The following is a 16,371-nucleotide window of genomic DNA, read 5'->3' on the forward strand; positions in this document are numbered from 1 at the left end:
AACTTAGAGGACAAAACCGGGTTTACGCCGCTCTTATAGGCGGTAATAGGAGGGCGCGAGGCAGTAGTAAAGCTACTAGTCGAGCGGGACGACGTCGAAGCCGACTTAAAGGATGAAGACGGTCGTACGCCGCTCTTTTGGGCAGCAATGGGAGGGCACGAGGCGGTAGTAGAGCTATTAGTCGAGCGGGACGACGTCGAAGCCACCTCGGAGGATGAACATGGTCTTACGCCGCTCTTTTGGGCGGTAATAAGAGGGCACGAGGCGGTGGCGAAGCTTCTTGAGCAGCGTATCCAGCAAACCCATGATCGTGCGATGGCGATCGTGGGGTAATTTTCGCCGAAGCCCACAAGTCACGAGACGCTTCCAAACGTACTGCAGACACCGGAGCCCTTGTTCTCGAATTTGCCTCGACAAACCGCCATCGGATCGGACCGTACAGGCAACAGCACGAATGAATCGCCTGCATAGCCGAACCCAGCGATCCAGCAAAAGCACAGCCACGGACATGTCGTATAAGTCAAGCCTCTTTGCACTTGAGCCGAATCGATGTATTCAGAGATACGAGTGGCGCGATCTGACGGATCTTGAGGTATGTGCCAGTGGCACGTTTTGGAAGGCTATGCTGATTCCATATGACGTTCTCCCATCTCCCAAGTCCGGGCGGAAAGACAGACTGCATTGGCTCGGAGAGGTTGAAGCATGGAGCACGGGGTATGAGGAGGAAAAGATGGTTTACGCGGATCCCAACAGCCAGCTGGTGAATGCACATCTTGAAGTGGTATTACGAGTTTACCCTTAAACCTGATATGTGTGTGCGAAAGGATACGAAGGGCATTGGGGGTAAGTCGCTTCCACGGATCACAAGAATGATAAGCTGATACGATGATAAAGCTTTCCCGAAGCGTCCCTGACTATATGACCGCAAGCTAGATCTCAAGACTGGTCGCTACAACTCAGTCAATACTCATCACATCCTTGGCATATCAAGCCGACTTCAGGAAGACGCTGGGGGCCGAAGGCTTCAATGACTCGCCTATTGGATTGCAAACTTCCCGGCGACGATAACAATATATACAGTCAAGAAGGATATACTTTCGCTGAAGTTGGGCCAATATTGGCAGCGGGTAAGGGCATAGCAGAGATGCAGGAAACCCAGACGAAACTGAGGAAGCAGGGAAGGGGCGGATGTGCCTTGACCTGAAGTCTGTATCCAGACCTCCTTCGATTGTTTACTGTATATATCATTCATCAGAACCTTTTAATCCCAAGACGTTCGAGCGACGCTCCAATTCGAGCTTCTCCTTCACGCCATACAGCACCCCGCTTCACGACCTTCGAGCGGAAATGATGAGCACAAGAGGTGGATGGCTCCCAGTTGTATCCGACAGGTGTCACAATCCCTTAGATCGAGAAGTACAAGGCCGCAGCCCATGCTTGCACCCCACTCGCAGCGCGCTCGCACCGCGTATCAGCATTATAGACATTATGATACATCCAAACACATCCGGCCCCTTATTAAGCCTCGCCCTCCACCCCTCTAGCCAGAAAGCTTATGCAAATCCACGCTCATAGCGCTCACAACCCATGCAGCGCTTAAAACCACCCCCAAAGAAGCCAAAAAAAAGATCTAAAAATTACTACGGCCTCTTCTTGATATGGTGGGCCCCATGGGTCTCCAGGCCTTCTATCACGCGATTAAGTCTAGAGAGCGAGAAGCGACTGGCAGAGAGATGTATAGCTACAAGCCACGCGCAGAGGATGTTTGCGAGGTGGTGAAGGGCGTAGGCGTAGCTGACGCCGTAAACGGCCGCGTATATGGCTATGCTGAAGAGGAGGATGTTTGTGAGGAGGCGGGCGCTGTTCAGTGTCGTTAGTGATGCGGTTTGGTGAACAGAGATTTGGGATACTGTGGGAGGAGGGGGGAGAAGTGGGGGTAGGCTTACCGAGATGTCACTCTGGATATCATGCGGCCGGTGCTGAGGGTCTCGATGAGGAGGATGAAGGGCATTATGGAGAGGATGTTGTGGTGGGAGGAAAAGGGAGTAAGCCAGTGTACGGCGAGGTTTCGGATCCAGACGACCAAGACGGGGAGATTGATTGGTAGTATCCAGAGCATTAGCACGAGGATGGAATGTGCGTAGTTGTAGAAGTTGTAGTTGGCATCCGAGCGCTGGAGCACGAGTCAGCAAGCCGTTGTCGTAGATGCCGAGGGAGATGTGCGCTCACTGTCTCCCGTGCCAGTCGGTAGGCACGTGTGCAAGTGGCAATCTGCACCACGCAGAGGACGATGTATGCAAAATGGTATGGAATGGCAGTCGACACCAGTAGCAATAGAATGCTAGTGGTAATGACTCGCTGTCGAGTTGAGGTGACGCCAAATGCAGTTGGTGTTCTCCTACGATATTCGTCAGCGGCCGAAGCGCTTGGACATGACGTGAATGTAAGTATACCTTCCATCATCACTGCGTAGAGACACCGAGCGAATGCTGCAGTATACCATAGTGAAGACATACGTCACGGCCAGGGCGACGTAGTTCACAGCGACGCAGATCCCAATGCAGATGAGACCAAAGAGAGGCACCAGGAACCAGAAGAAGGTGTCCTGTGATCCGAGCAGAAGGTCGTTGGCCGAGTGATCGAGGGCCGACTCTGTCAAGTTCCTGCTCCAGCCGTGAAGCCAGTGTGACTCGGCTTTTAGCGGATCCTGGCTTGAGTTGGCTAAGGACGTGCCCAAGAATGTTAGTGCTATGAAAAGCACGGGAAGTGAGGTTCTGAGGCATTGGTTGATGCTCTCTGAAAAGCTCATGAATATGCCTGTACTTGTTAGCAGAAGGTATGTCGCTTTAAGAGCCTAACTAACCTGTCTCATCGTAGATCTTGAACTGTTTCCTTAGCGCGAGTGCAACGATTAGCAAAGGAAAAGCAGCGAAGACCGTCCTGTACCGCATCCAAAGCTTGCCTATACTGCCAAGAGTATCGACGTGCAGTGATACCTTCATACTGCTGTCGCAGGTGGGATCAGACCACAATTGGAGCGACAAGCCATCTCCAGCCTTGTTGGACCCGAGTGGTGGAGGCATGTAGGGGGCGACGCCATGCAGATTGATGTTGGCGTCCTTAGCATTCACGAAGAACTTGGACTCGTAGACATCTGTAATGTACTGCCGCACTAGTGGCGTGAAGAGCTCTGTGCCTTCTCCGCAGCCATTCTGTTTGATGGCGAGCTTGTAGGCTAGTAAACTGGAATGCAATGCTGGAACCTTGATGTCAACGACCATCGGACGTGTTCCTGGCAGTTTCAGCTTTACACCACGGGTAAGCAGACGTTGTAGGCTGACGTTCGTTCCAATAATAGACTCAGATGCAACGCTGAACTCCGCGATGACCCAGCCCGAAGTAGGATGATCGGCTTTATCGATGACGGCTACGAACTGGTGCTCTGCGAGGTCCTCGAGTTTGTATTGCAAGTAAGTAAACGGCTGCACCTTGTCAAACGCTTGCCTTGATTCTTGAGCTGATGCTGGAAGACTGATAGCGTCCGAAGCCGCATTCTTGCACGCCAAGCGTGTCGAACCAGTGCTGTCGCCGGAGAGGTCCATGTTCATGGAGAACAACGTGGCACTCTGGCCGACCTGTAGAGGGAAAACGCTGCAAAACAGTACTTCAAGGCTGCCCGTATCTCCAGGTTGATCTAGCACTTCGTTCGTAAGAAGGGTGAATTTTCTTCCCTCTGGCGGCCCTTGCGGCGGAATTGGCAGGAGATGCGCTCTTCGTTTTCTACCCTCGCCTAGGGCACGTATAGTCAAGCGTTCACCTTGCGAGATGATAGCGTTGGAGTTGTCCTCCAAAGTCAGAAGTGTTTTAGGTTCTACAATCGCTCAGTGACGAGTTCGGGGATATAAGGCCGGATCACTCACCCTTCTGTGGAAGCGTTTTCTCGGCAGCATCCTCCAATCCAGTAAGGAACCACTTCTTGAATGCGCGCATCCGTTCGGCACGTGGTCGCGTCTGTACCGGGCGAGAAACGTCCACAACATCGTAAATGGCACGAATGACCCTCTTTCGAAGCTGATCGCACCAGGTGATTGCCAGATGATCCATGCCTGTCCATACTCTAGGCATGGTAGATGTGAAGACAGTGAAGCCATGAGTCTCTGGCACAAGCGAGGCCACGCTAGCATAATCAGATGGAACCACTGTATCAAGGCCTCCGCCAGCAATAGAAATGAGTGTCACGTGCCACAATGGGTTATCATTGGCCCATTTCTGTGCGTAAGCTTTTCTCCAGTAGTCGTTGATGTGCTGGTACGTCTTCACAATATCTGCATCGAAAGAGACAGGAGCTCTTGCATGCGGCGCAGAGAGAGTAATAATGGTGTTGATCGAATTTGGCTGGTAGTTTGGTATGGTAAGCATTGTACGGGCCACGATACCGCCCATCGAGTGTCCGACGATTATGACTGAGCTTGGATCTGGGAGGTCCGGGTCACGCGAGGAGTGGCGTGAATTATGGTACAATGACAGAATATACGCCACTGCGTCGTTCAGATACTCCGCCTGGTCGAGCAGAGTCTGGCCATGGAATGCTGTGATGTCCTCGTTGAAGTCTACGGAGAAGAAGTCCAATGGCCGCTTCCCACTCCTCATTACCGCTTCATCATGTCGCAGGATATCGTGGAAATAGAAAGCGGACTCTCCGGCTAACGATCGTGCTTGTTTGTAGCTACCGGCATTCCCTGGGATGAAAAGTACTGGGACACCTTTGACCTACTACAGTCAGCTACTCCCATCATCGCGGTTTCGTCAAATCTCACCTTTCCATCATCTATATATTGCTCTGTGTATAGATGAAGGGAGTATTTGCTAGCGAATCGGGTGTGCTCTGTGTCGAAGTCGGGGAAATCAACATAGCCAGGCCTGGTATAAGACATCTCGCAGCCTTTGGGGTCAAGTTGTTTGGTTAAAAACGATCGGACAATGCAAAAGAGCAATACTGCCGCCGCGAGCGTCGCAACGAGCGTGAGCGCCGAGCATGACCAAGGATTCTGCCATCGCGCCCGTCGACGAGCCAGTGCTCGAGCCATGTCGTCCTCGGCAGTGTCTTTGTCCAGCAAGCCCATCGCCAGAAGTTCCTTCTCGCTAGGTGTACCAGGTGTGGGAGGGTGGTCCCAGACCGGGGGTCCTTCTGTGTTTGAGGCTGAGATTGAGGCGCCGCCCTTCCGCTTCGCCCTCGTACGCGTGTGTTCCTTCTCCTTGCTGCCGTTTTCCTCCTCCGCCGTGCTCTTCAAGGCAGTCTGAGCCTTATCGCCATGCTCGGACGTTGAAGAGGACTCTGGGCTCGAGGGGTCCTCTTCTTCCTCGGTAGCCGACCCTGAAGGCCGTCTCCTCATTTAATCCGAGCAACGGACCGCGCGCAACGTGATTGACGCGGTGTTCTCTCCAATTGAGGCCAGTGTTCGCGCAGTGATACTGCTTTGCGGTCTCCTCAAGCTTCGCAGATGCCAGGAAACGGGAGTTGGGTAACGAGCGACTAGTGACCGTTGGTTGGGAGCGACAGTTCAGGAGGATTGCTTGGGCATTGGGCGGCGTGAGGACTAGGGCGACATGGAGAGCTGGAGAGCGGTGTCTCCGCAGGCGCGCGAGGAGCGGAGCGCTGTTATGGCCGTCGCGAAGTTGAATAGAACGGCGTCCTTGGACGGCACGGCGAGAGTGGAAGACGGCCCACTGACACTAAGCGGCAGGAAGGCTCGCTTGCGGCGCCGAACCTTGCTGCAGCGCTGACACCTGCAACTAGCCAGCATGCACAAGCCCATGGATATCGGCCTTGATCAACGCTTGCCCAACGCTCGCCCAACGCTCGCTGCGCCCGCCTTTCTCAAAGAAACACAAGGTCTATCACGGCTTGCCCTTCTCGGCAACGTCCTTGCAGAGCCTTGGCCGCACTGCTCGTGGCCGTATGGGCAACCACAAAGGTTTCAACACCGCCGGAGCGTCCAACCCAGCCACCAGGTTTGCTGCAAGACAATTCCTGAAACAGCGGAGCCGCGCAAGGTGGCCGCGCACGACATGCAGCCAAATCCTGCAGCGAGCGTGCAGCAACCTGGTCGGCGAATCAGCGGTGTCCCTGTCTGCAGGTGTGCTTGAAGACGGAAAGTCGTCCCGCAACGACATCGACGACACCAAGAGCTGCCCAGGCACAACCACGGCAAAATGGCTGATCAGGCTCGGCTACACGAACCTGCTTTGCATCAGAGGCGCACCTAAGACGTATTCCCCGTTGGTGAAACGGCTCCACCCGCGGGGAATCCATATTCATACCCTGCTTCGTCGTTGGAACAGGATGGCGACACCAGCCGCCGACGGCCTTATAAACCTTAGCGAGCCCGGATGGCTATATGACTCGCCGTTATCAGCGCAGCAGTTGAGCATCGCGGCGCTTGGCATAGGCTTAGGTAGCCTTGCCAGTAATAGATGGTCCTAACAGTAGGAGAGCTTCGAAGAAGCCTGTAGTTCTTGGCAACAGCTTGCATCTTACAAGGCTTGCAGTTACGCGGATGAACATTATTGAAGCGAGTTCTATATGTGGCACTGACCTGCCTTAAAGTCCACGACTATCAGACGCTCGCCACTGTCTTAGCCATCTTTGCCGAAGACATTGTCGTGCCCCATACTCCAAGAACAGGGAAGACCAAACGCTTGCGTGCCTAAGACTGGTATCAAGGTTCCCACGCCACGAACTCCCATAAGCACACCAGACGCCCCAGTTCCTCCGTCATCAAGCATGGATTCGCATGCTACCTTCTACATTGTCTGCCAGAACCAGTTGGCGTAAAAGAACTGCGAGAACTTTGGATCAATATTGACCACGTGCACGTCGCCTTTCTGCGTATTCCGGATCACGGCCTTGCTGTATCTGCCCGTGCCCTGGTCCTGTTCAACGTCAATGCCCAGTGAGCGGTAAACCTTGAGCTTCAGCCTAAAGTTGATTCCAACGTTAGCTGTTCGCCGTACAAGCTAGGTCCGGAGTTCGAAAGTCAAACTCACAAAACCTCGTCTTCTGCCAAACCCGCGCTTCGCTGCGCCTCTGCAGCGTTCTCAACTCCCTGGGCTTCCATATCCCCAAGCTGGCCCCTCAAACCATCAAGTTCCGCTTCGAGTCTTTCAACCTCGATCTCGGCCTCACTGGCCTGCTTTGCAATCCTGAACTTCTCGGTGTCCAGCCTCAAGATTTCGCTCGCATGATCGGCAGCGTTGTGCGACGAGACGATGAGCGAGTGCTGCGATTGTAGGTTCGACAGCTGCCGCGAGAACTGGGCGAGCGTGGACGAAAGCTGGGAGAGGTTATGTTGTCGGAACTGTTGTAGCGAGCTTAGGGAGGAGGAGATGCGTGTCAAGGAAGCGCGGTCGGGAGCTATGTTGAAGTTTGCGGCGCAGGATGCGATGAGCTGTGGAGGTGTGAGCGAGTGTACTGCGCGGCGGTTGTTGACTGACATACGGCTGCGGGATCTTCGTCGAGGAGCATCTTGGATGCTTAAACAATCGGTACTGAAAGAACTGTTTATTTCCGAGAACTCTGAAGCGTCTCGATCACAGTGATGTGGAGTCTGGTAGCTTGCGACAACTGCAGCTGGTTTGCGATCGAGATATAGGTGCTGGCTGCGATGTTATGATTCTGCGGCGCGTGGGACTTCCGCACCCCGGTCCTAGCAACAGGCCACGCGAGCTTGGCGGGGCAGACGTCAGCGGACCCTTCCGAGAGACACGAGCTCTTAGGCTTCACTTTGCCTCATCAGACACGCTGCGATATCCTTTTGTACCTCAGAATCCAACAGACATGTCACCGTCACTACCATGTGAGTCGCACTCACCGCTCACCTCTGCAGCTTGCCCTCGCTCCACATGCCGCTCATTCTTCAGGTCGAGTCGCTGACTGATTCCCTACCTTACAGACGCCGCAGATGCGGAAAGGTAATGCCTCCCGCGCGCATGAAGCTTTCACACACGCCTAGACCTCGCACGAGTGCTCCCCGATTGTCCTGCCGTACAGCCGCTGATTCCTCCCAGTCCGCTCAAGCCCGCCGAGCTCCAAGTCCTGCGCGCGCAATACGAGAAAGAAGGTGACTTCGTAGGCGTCCAAACAAAGTTCAACTACGCATGGGTACTTCCCCTCCCCCATCCGTCCGCTCCGCCTCCCTCCCCTACGCCCTCTTCAGTTCCCCCCTCACTAACACCCCCACCCAGGGCCTCATCAAATCGGACCAGCGCCCTGAGCAACAAGAAGGCGTGCGCCTCCTCTCCGACATCTTCCGCCAGTCCCCCGAACGCCGCCGCGAGTGCCTCTACTATCTCGCGCTGGGGAATTATAAACTGGGGAACTACGCCGAGGCGAGGCGGTATAATGAGTTGCTGCTGGAACACGAGCCGGCGAATTTGCAGGCGGAGAGTTTGAAGGGGTTGATTGATGATAAGGTCCAGCGGGAGGGGCTGGTGGGTGTGGCGATTGTGGGGGGCCTTGCTGTTGCGGCGGGGGTTGTGGGGGGGCTTTTGATGAGGGGGGCGAGGCAGACGAGGCGGTGAGGGGATGTGGGTAAAAGGTAGCGGAGATTTGATGCGTTTGGGCATGGTGTATATGGGTGGCGTTTAAGGATTTTTGTAGGTTCATGTGGTATATTATATCAACCTCGTTATCGTCGTCATCACCCTTTCCACGTCTGCTTTTTCATGGCTGGAAGCCAGGTCTAAGAAGGAGTGCCGCTGCGCATATACAAAACATGGGAACGACTCGATACAGCTCCGCTTGCAGAAATACCTGCTTTAAGGTATGCGAGCAGCATTTGGTTTAGATAGCTGTTGCAGCGGTCCTGCTTCCTTCCATCCTGGCTGGAACATCGCCAGCTAATTGAGTTTTACGGCAGCAGAGCGGACGGCTGTTGGGAAATCACCCGCACTGCCGTGCCGGACTCGAGCCACCTCGTTTATGGACTGGGAGGCTGCAGCGAAAGTCATGGAATCGGGAAGAAATGACACCTTGGGTTTGCCCATGACTGTTTGGCAGCTGAGTCAGACGTCTTGCGGAAGAGAGCGCTAATTTATAGGCGCGCTTTGAAGCACTCTTGGAGTTGAAATCAGCCGGAAAGCACCTGCGGTATCTGGTGTCACCATTCGTCGCTGAGGCATTGCTGTGAGCGCGGAAGATCTGCAGATTCCGCTCTTGGCAGCGGAAACCCCCACTACCCGCCAGCGTGTCGGCGCGTGGCGACGTTACAGCCCGAAGCGGACTCAGCCGCGACAAGGGACCAGCACCTGTCGCCATCAAACACACAGCATCCTGCTTTCCCCTTACAGAACCTCGTCCTCCGCTTGTGCAGTCTCCTATCTCCTACATCCTATCTCAGTACCTCAGCTTCTCATTTTCTCATCCTGCAGTCTACCGCTCGCTCAGCCGCCACCCGGTTCTCCAGTCACCCGCTTACGCTACGCCGCATGACAGGCGTCACCCTGGCTGCTGCGCCCAAGACAGCTGTCAACACAGTAATCCTTCGACACTAGTCAGTTTGTCAGCCTTGTAGACTGCTCCGCCGCCGCCTCTGACTTCAGCCCTACTGCGAGAATAGAAACTGTTCGAGGGTCTTTATTCTGTCCATTCTGTACCGGCTGGTATAGCCCGACCACATAATCATGAGTCGCCCAGGAGAAAACAGGGAGTTGGTCTACTGCCATCAGTGCGAGAACGAATGGTACAGAGACGAGCACGGCCTTGTGCCATGTCCAGAGTGTCAGGGAGAGTTTACGGAGATTGTATGTACACCGTTTCTCACCAGAAGAGATGCCGGCGGCTGGCTCCTTCTGCACTTTAGAACCTTTGAAGGTGTTGGCATCTATGAAGAGTCTACAACTGACCCATGCGCACAGATTGAGCCAGATCATGACCCTCGCGAAGACAACGGTCCTAGCTTAGACGACCTTCTTCCGCATCCGCCACATCCACACCCGTTCCACGATCACAACCCGTGGCCAGACGCTCCTGATCCAGATGAAAGTGACCTAAGCGGCTTTCAGCTCAGACAAACGGGTCCCAACACCGTGTCTATCACTGGTACATTCATCCGCACCGGCACACCCCAGGAGCTGTTCGGGAGTCGACAAGCCCCTGGTTTCGGGGACCCGCTCTCGCAGAATTTCGCCACAATGTTGCAGGGCATAGTAGGCGGAAACGCCAACATAAACGTACGGACACGGAGTCCTAGGCCTGGCGAAGACGACAACCGAGACCGATCACAGCAAGGCCGCGGCGACCGACCCGACTCGCCTAACAGCCGCCGCTGGACATACTCTCCCGGCGCACGGCTTCACCCCCGCGATGCCAACCACCCGCAACCGCACCTCGAGCCCGTCGACGACCTTCATCGCGTCTTGGGGAACCTCTTCCAAGGCCTTGCCGGCCCACCCCCTGGCCAGCCCGCACAAGACCCACACAATCCTGATCAACGCTCTCAACAACCCGTGAACCCGCTTGCAGCCCTCTTCGCCCAGCTCCTCAACCCCGGGCTCGCCCAGCACGGCGACGCAGTCTATACCCAAGAAGCGCTCGACCGCGTAATCTCGCAGCTAATGGAGCAGAACCAAACCGGCAACGCGCCGGGCCCCGCCCCCGAATCCGCCATCAAGTCCCTCCCGAAACGAAAAGTGACGCCCGAAGACATGGGCGCCGAGGGACGCGCCGACTGCAGCATTTGCATGGACGAAGTCAACATCGGCGAGCTGGTCACCCAGCTACCCTGCCGCCACTGGTTCCATGAGCAGTGCGTCACCATGTGGCTCAGCGAGCACGACACGTGTCCGCACTGCCGGAAGAGCATCGTTACGGGGAAGGAGGCGCAGGCGCAACCACCAGGGGCGCGGACGCCGCAGCCCAACCAGCAGCGGCCCCGTGCGGGGGAGAACTATGATCGGATGCAGCAGATGCCTGGCGCGTTTGGTACGCCTCCGGATCCGCTGGCGGCAACGGCGGCGGGGGCGGGGACGGCAATCGACCCAGTCGTGATCCCTGAGTCAGATCGCTTCCGCAGGGACCCAAGACCGTACGCGTCTACGCCATCAACACCGCCGTCACGGCCAAGGAGAGCGTCGAGCAGTCGGAGCGGGAGCAGTGGGAACAGTGCAGCGACGCTGGGGCTAGGCGAGCGGCTTAGGCGGAATATCTTTGGGAGTGGTAGTGGTGGTGGATCTCCTTCTGGCCGATAGGAGCGGCTGGGGGAGCGGTACCATCGCCATCGAGAGCGGAGGCGGAGTGAAGCGGCCGCGAGGAGTGAGCCGGGGGCTGTCGAGCGGAGACGGCGACGGGTGCGGGTTTGGCAGGCTTTGCATGGCCAGCACGACGTAGTCTTTAAGTGATGGGGTATGGCTATTGTCTGTAGTTCTGCGGAGCCGTAGTCGGTGCATGGTTCGGCGTTGTGGAGTTACAATCATAGTTGATGAGTGAACGAGGAAAGCGGCTGGCTCGGGGAGCTCATAGGGGATATCTCGATATATCCGTTGGCAGGCGGCTGTGTAGGTCGAAACTATCCATCGATCATCATTATCATACGCGATATCTGTCAATTCATTGTCTACACGTTGCGGATAAGATCCAAACACGAAAGCTCGCAGTTCGGAAGCCCACTTTGCTAGGTCCCTTCACCTCGGCCATGGCCGGGTTCTCTTGGCAAAATCACAGGAGGGACATATGACCACGCTTTCCCGGGTCCTCTCGCGGCGCCTCTAGCACCAGCTCGAAAAGTGGTAGCTGAACAGTGATAGACAATACTTAGGCTGAAACTTTGGGGTCGCTAACATTGTCAAAGGGGAGGCTGTGAAAAGGCCAAGTAGGCTTAGAACCAGAGTTGTAGACTTCATCTTGCACACGAGTGGGGCAGTTGATATAGATTTTTGCAAGAAGAGTAGATGGATCTTTCCGATGAGCTGCGTTTAGAGCGGTATTGAGTCGAGAGAAGAGTCTATGTTGTTAGAATCTGAGGGATTTGCTGCATCTTTATACTTCTCCCCTTCTCCATCTCATCATCGTCAGAGGTCTTGCCTCATGATTGCTTCTCAGAGTCCCCTAAGGGTTGTTCAACAGTGATAATGCCTTGGCCGATGGAACGGTTGGTTACATTGCGTTTAGCCTTCTGCTATGCCAGTACATCGTTTCAAGAGGGCGGTCTCTCTTCACCACGAGGAGTCTCAAGCTCCATATGGCCGCCTGAATGCGGCAGCAGGCAGATACTCACCGAGTATGTTCCTCCGTGTAAGAGCCTCGAGATCCACATGGTGGACTGAGTACTTCGCTCGACGGATATTTGCTCCCGGTTGTCTTCCCCGTAAGGTGTCTTGGATCTCTGTGCAGGCGGAACTATGCCATTAATGTGTTTGCCTACCGGCGTCGTAGGTTTACATCGTCGGTGAAAGCGGTCAGTCAGTTCTTCTGAAGCTGACCGTGAGCTTCAGCTGCGGTCGCCCACCCCTTATCCAGTAACGGGCCAGGCGGTTGGAGGCCTGAGGCTGTGACGAAATCTCCTTTCGAGTTGCTACGTGATGCGTTATCCGGACGGAAATAACCCAAAGTCCAGTCACTTCCGCTTCGAGGGCACCGTAATAACAGACATCACGATGACCAGGTTCTGCTTTGATGGTATGGGCAGTCAAGCGGGTAAGCTGTAGTCTAATAAAGTTAGGTCTTGGAACGGTCAGCTCTAAAGACCAGCTGTGTAAGAGAATCTTGGCAGAGTAACCGTCGAAGGCCTGTTCGGCCCCCGAATGATCTATCAGACGCCTAATCGACGCCTTATACACGGCATACTACACTGTTTCCGATCAAGGCTTGCCGATGTTAATGCTGACAGGGCATCCATCGCAGATTAACACGAAAAAGCAGCCTGTGTGTTACACGTGTACGCTGTTGCGGGAGACATGCAATAATCAGCCCAGCCGTAACGCTACTCCTGTTCCGCTGCCTCAGGTCGTTCTTGTCTTTACTCATATCTTGCGGTAGTCAACGTTCACAAACGTGAGGTCGAGCGCAGGTACATAAGGTACCTAGGTAGACCTAATTGCGTGCGGGAACTGCTACCAAGCCAGCAGGGAGGGCATCCCTGTCACCAAGCTGCACGCCGCGGACCTTCCCGCACCGCGTGTTCGCCGACTTGCAACCTCGACAGCTCCGCAGCTCAACCCTCACTTCTCTGATGCGCACGTCAACCATTGTCTTCGATGGCCTTTGGCAATGCCTTTGCCCGTCCTTCTCCGCGCCATCAGTCGCTTTCATTAGTAGACTACCTCGCCCAAAGCCAAACACACCACGAGCCTGCGCCCGGACGATCCACTCCCAAGCAGCATGCGGAGCCCGAGCCTTACCTCGCTCTCGCCAGTATAGTACAGCCGCAGCCACCTCTCCTCCCTCGCAGCCGCACAGTCTCAACCCTTCCCCTTACGGTCCCCGCCTCTTTCGCAGCCCCTCCAGACGGTGGGCGGACTTCCCGCTAGAAGACCGAAGTAACGAGGAGATATATGAGAGATTGCGATACAATGCCTCCCAGGGTCATACTGTGGACACGAGGAAGCTGGCGGAATTTCTGGTTGTGGAGCGCAACGAGCGGCCGAATACCCGGCTCTTCTCTGCGCTGATACTGGCGAATGTGGACCCGGTTGAGGGCTCGGCGGCCGATGTGGGTGCGCTGCTTAGCGAGCTGAGAGCTGAGGGCTTGGAGCCTGATGCGGGGGTATGCCATGACGCACTGAAGGTAGGCACGATACTGCTCTGGGGTATAGAAGCGTGGGCTGACCCCTGTAGGCGCTTGCGGTCCACCCAGACTACATTCTCCGCAGCGAGATCCTCGATTTCATGCGGCAGCGCTGGTTCACGCTCTCTTCCGGCGGCCACCACGACGTGATAGCGGGCTTGCTCCGAGAGCGCCAATACGAGATGGCGTTAGACAGGCTCGACCTAATGCTTCGCGAAGGCCGGCCCGCCCAAGACTGGCTCCTAGACATGACACTTTACCTCCTCGCCGAAGCCGAAGAAATCGATGAAGCGCTGCGCATAATGCAGCAGCGGAATGCATCTGGCACCACCATCTCAGCCAGCCTGTGGTACCACCTCCTCGACAAAGCGAGCAGCGTTTTCCATGTAAGCATAACTCTCCCCCCACCCCTGCATCCCTCTCCCCTAAACTAGAACTGCACTAACGGAACAACCCAGTACCAAGCAACCCTCTACACTTGGCGTCGCCGCGTCGAGCCCTCCTACCTGAACCCCCCAACCGGCATCTGCATGAACGTCCTGATTACCGCCTCCCGCGCCGGCGACGCACAGCTCGCGACGGACGTCTTCCGCGTCTTGGGGAACCGCGGCACCGTCTTCGACCACAGCCACTACGAGGTGCTAATCGAGACCTACATCGCCGCCTCGGATCTCAGGACCGCGCTTAGTGTGCTCAGCATCATGGCCGCCGCAAACGTCGTCCCGGACGAAGGTTCCACGCGGCCGATTTTTCGGTATCTGCGTGAACTGCCCGGAGGAGCGGGGGAGGCGTTTGAGATCCTGCGCGGTTTGCGCGAGAGCGAGCGGGTCGTGCCGACCGCGGCGCTGAACGTAGTCCTCGAAGCGGCGATCCACCACTCCCAGCTGAGCGAGGCGATGGAGGCGTATAAGTCCCTCCACGCTCTCTGCGTCCAGGGGCCGGACACAGGGACCTTCAACACGCTGCTCAAGGGGTGCAACGCCGCAGGCAGAAAGGACCTCGCTATGTTTCTAGCGGCCGAGATGAACGCGCTGGGCGTGAAGCCGGACGCGCTTACCTACGATCGGCTGCTGCTGACGTGTCTGAACGAGGAAGATTACGAGGACGCGATGCGGTATTATGACGAGATGCGCGCGCAGGGATGGGTGCCGCGGCAGGGGACGTTCAATGCGGTTGTGAAGAAGTGCGCGGAGAAGGGGGATATGAGGGCGTGGGAAGTGCTGGGGGATATGAAGGAGCTGGGGGTGGCGGGGGAGAGGATTCGGGGGTGGTTGGAGGCGAATTGGAGGGGGAATGGGCCGGAGGAGGACGAGAGCGTGGAGGGGTATGCGGGGCAGCGGCGGAGGGTTAGGACGGCTGCGCAGGTGTAAGGGGGCGAGCGGCTTGTGGGGAGATCTGGGGCTGTCTGAGTCCGTTGTATAGAAGGCAGATGTTTCCAAATCAGGAATATGCTGAAGGATATCATGTTTGAGAAGTAGCGATTCCATGATGCAATCAGGTGCGCGAGAAATGGAGCTGTTATCCTGATCCCTTTCATGATCCACACAGGGGCCGCCGCTCTAAAGGCTTAGATTTGTAGACCGGGTCCATATGTTTGGATTGATGGGAATTGCAGAGTGAGTTAACACGTTGTTGATGCTCGTAAAACTTTCATAACTTCACACTCAGTGATAGCGCGCCCACGTTCTCGTGACTCAACTTGACAGTTGCGACTGCAACATGAAGATGCTAGTGAGAGTGAAGGAAAGGAAAGACGCGGAAAGGAGATCTCGTGAGCATACGGCTTGGTTCAGCTCGTATAACCCTAGGGCGGGTAAATGCGATCTCTCAGCAGCACGACTTGTCCATCGACTTCCGCCATCACAGCCAACCGTTGCACCAACCGATATAGAACCCTCGGTCTTTTCCACACGGCCGCCGCTAAATCCACGGCCTCCTATCGAGTTGCTGGCCATCCCCCAAAGCTCCGCCATACGGAGTTTACTCGTACTCGACAAAGATGTCGGAACCACGTCTGCCCATCTCAGGAATCTGGTCTGTCCCAATAACAGCCTACCACCTGTTCCTCTCCGGGCGAGTAGGGTGGCAACGAAAGCAGCACCAAGTGATCATGGGCGATCGCCTGCCCGACTCCAACTCCGACAACCTCGTCTCCGACCCCCTGCACACCGCGATCCGCGCCCATGCCAACTTCCTCGAGAACATGCCGCTCGCCATGATCCTTGCCGTCATTGCGGAATTGAATGGGATGCCGCGGCGGTATCTGCACTGGGCTCTTGCTAGCTTCTTCGCAGTACGTGTCGTACATGTGGAGCTGGGGCTTATGCGACGCGGGACACAGGGCCTGGGCAGGTTCGTTGGGTACTGGGGAACTAATGCGTGGTTCATAGGGATGGCGTCCTGGATGGGCTATTGCGGTAGAGGGTACTGGGGTTGGAAGTGATCGCAACAGGATGTTGCTAGCCCGAGAATGGGCGTTTCATGTTATCAACGGCTTTTTTGGGGTGTTTGGTCAGGCTTGTTCGTAATGGTTCGTTCGGAGTCTGTATTTTGGAATGCTGCTCCGCTCAGTAGCAATTCACAGTAGTGT

General features: G+C 55.7%; 6 protein-coding genes across 6 annotated transcripts; 4 read left to right on the plus strand and 2 right to left on the minus strand.

Moving 5' to 3' along the window:
- Positions 1-1,640: 1,640 nt before the first annotated feature.
- Positions 1,641-5,393, minus strand: W97_02843 (uncharacterized protein; the record flags this gene model as incomplete). Its single annotated transcript, XM_007780742.1, has 7 exons — positions 1,641-1,860; positions 1,947-2,173; positions 2,230-2,425; positions 2,478-2,817; positions 2,864-3,871; positions 3,921-4,770; positions 4,818-5,393. 7 exons carry the CDS (start codon positions 5,391-5,393, stop codon positions 1,641-1,643), a joined length of 3,417 nt encoding a protein of 1,138 aa, XP_007778932.1.
- Positions 5,394-6,804: 1,411 nt separating this feature from the next.
- On the minus strand, positions 6,805-7,525 carry W97_02844 (uncharacterized protein; the record flags this gene model as incomplete). Its single annotated transcript, XM_007780743.1, has 3 exons — positions 6,805-6,979; positions 7,048-7,448; positions 7,499-7,525. The coding sequence occupies 3 exons, from the start codon at positions 7,523-7,525 to the stop codon at positions 6,805-6,807; spliced, it is 603 nt and encodes a 200-aa protein (XP_007778933.1).
- A 312-nt stretch (positions 7,526-7,837) lies between these two features.
- W97_02845 (mitochondria fission 1 protein) lies at positions 7,838-8,580 on the plus strand (the record flags this gene model as incomplete). The annotated part of the gene is made up of 4 exons (XM_007780744.1): positions 7,838-7,856; positions 7,953-7,971; positions 8,068-8,161; positions 8,245-8,580. The coding sequence occupies 4 exons, from the start codon at positions 7,838-7,840 to the stop codon at positions 8,578-8,580; spliced, it is 468 nt and encodes a 155-aa protein (XP_007778934.1).
- A 1,101-nt stretch (positions 8,581-9,681) lies between these two features.
- On the plus strand, positions 9,682-11,195 carry W97_02846 (uncharacterized protein; the record flags this gene model as incomplete). The annotated part of the gene is made up of 3 exons (XM_007780745.1): positions 9,682-9,801; positions 9,916-10,981; positions 11,056-11,195. The coding sequence occupies 3 exons, from the start codon at positions 9,682-9,684 to the stop codon at positions 11,193-11,195; spliced, it is 1,326 nt and encodes a 441-aa protein (XP_007778935.1).
- A 2,180-nt stretch (positions 11,196-13,375) lies between these two features.
- On the plus strand, positions 13,376-15,151 carry W97_02847 (uncharacterized protein; the record flags this gene model as incomplete). Its single annotated transcript, XM_007780746.1, has 4 exons — positions 13,376-13,413; positions 13,493-13,781; positions 13,832-14,167; positions 14,240-15,151. 4 exons carry the CDS (start codon positions 13,376-13,378, stop codon positions 15,149-15,151), a joined length of 1,575 nt encoding a protein of 524 aa, XP_007778936.1.
- Positions 15,152-15,780: 629 nt separating this feature from the next.
- W97_02848 (uncharacterized protein) lies at positions 15,781-16,224 on the plus strand (the record flags this gene model as incomplete). The annotated part of the gene is made up of 1 exon (XM_007780747.1): positions 15,781-16,224. The coding sequence occupies one exon, from the start codon at positions 15,781-15,783 to the stop codon at positions 16,222-16,224; it is 444 nt and encodes a 147-aa protein (XP_007778937.1).
- Positions 16,225-16,371: the final 147 nt, after the last annotated feature.

The sequence above is a fragment of the Coniosporium apollinis genome (assembly GCF_000281105.1).
Source record: "Coniosporium apollinis CBS 100218 chromosome Unknown supercont1.11, whole genome shotgun sequence".
NCBI classification, from domain to species: domain Eukaryota; kingdom Fungi; phylum Ascomycota; class Dothideomycetes; genus Coniosporium; species Coniosporium apollinis.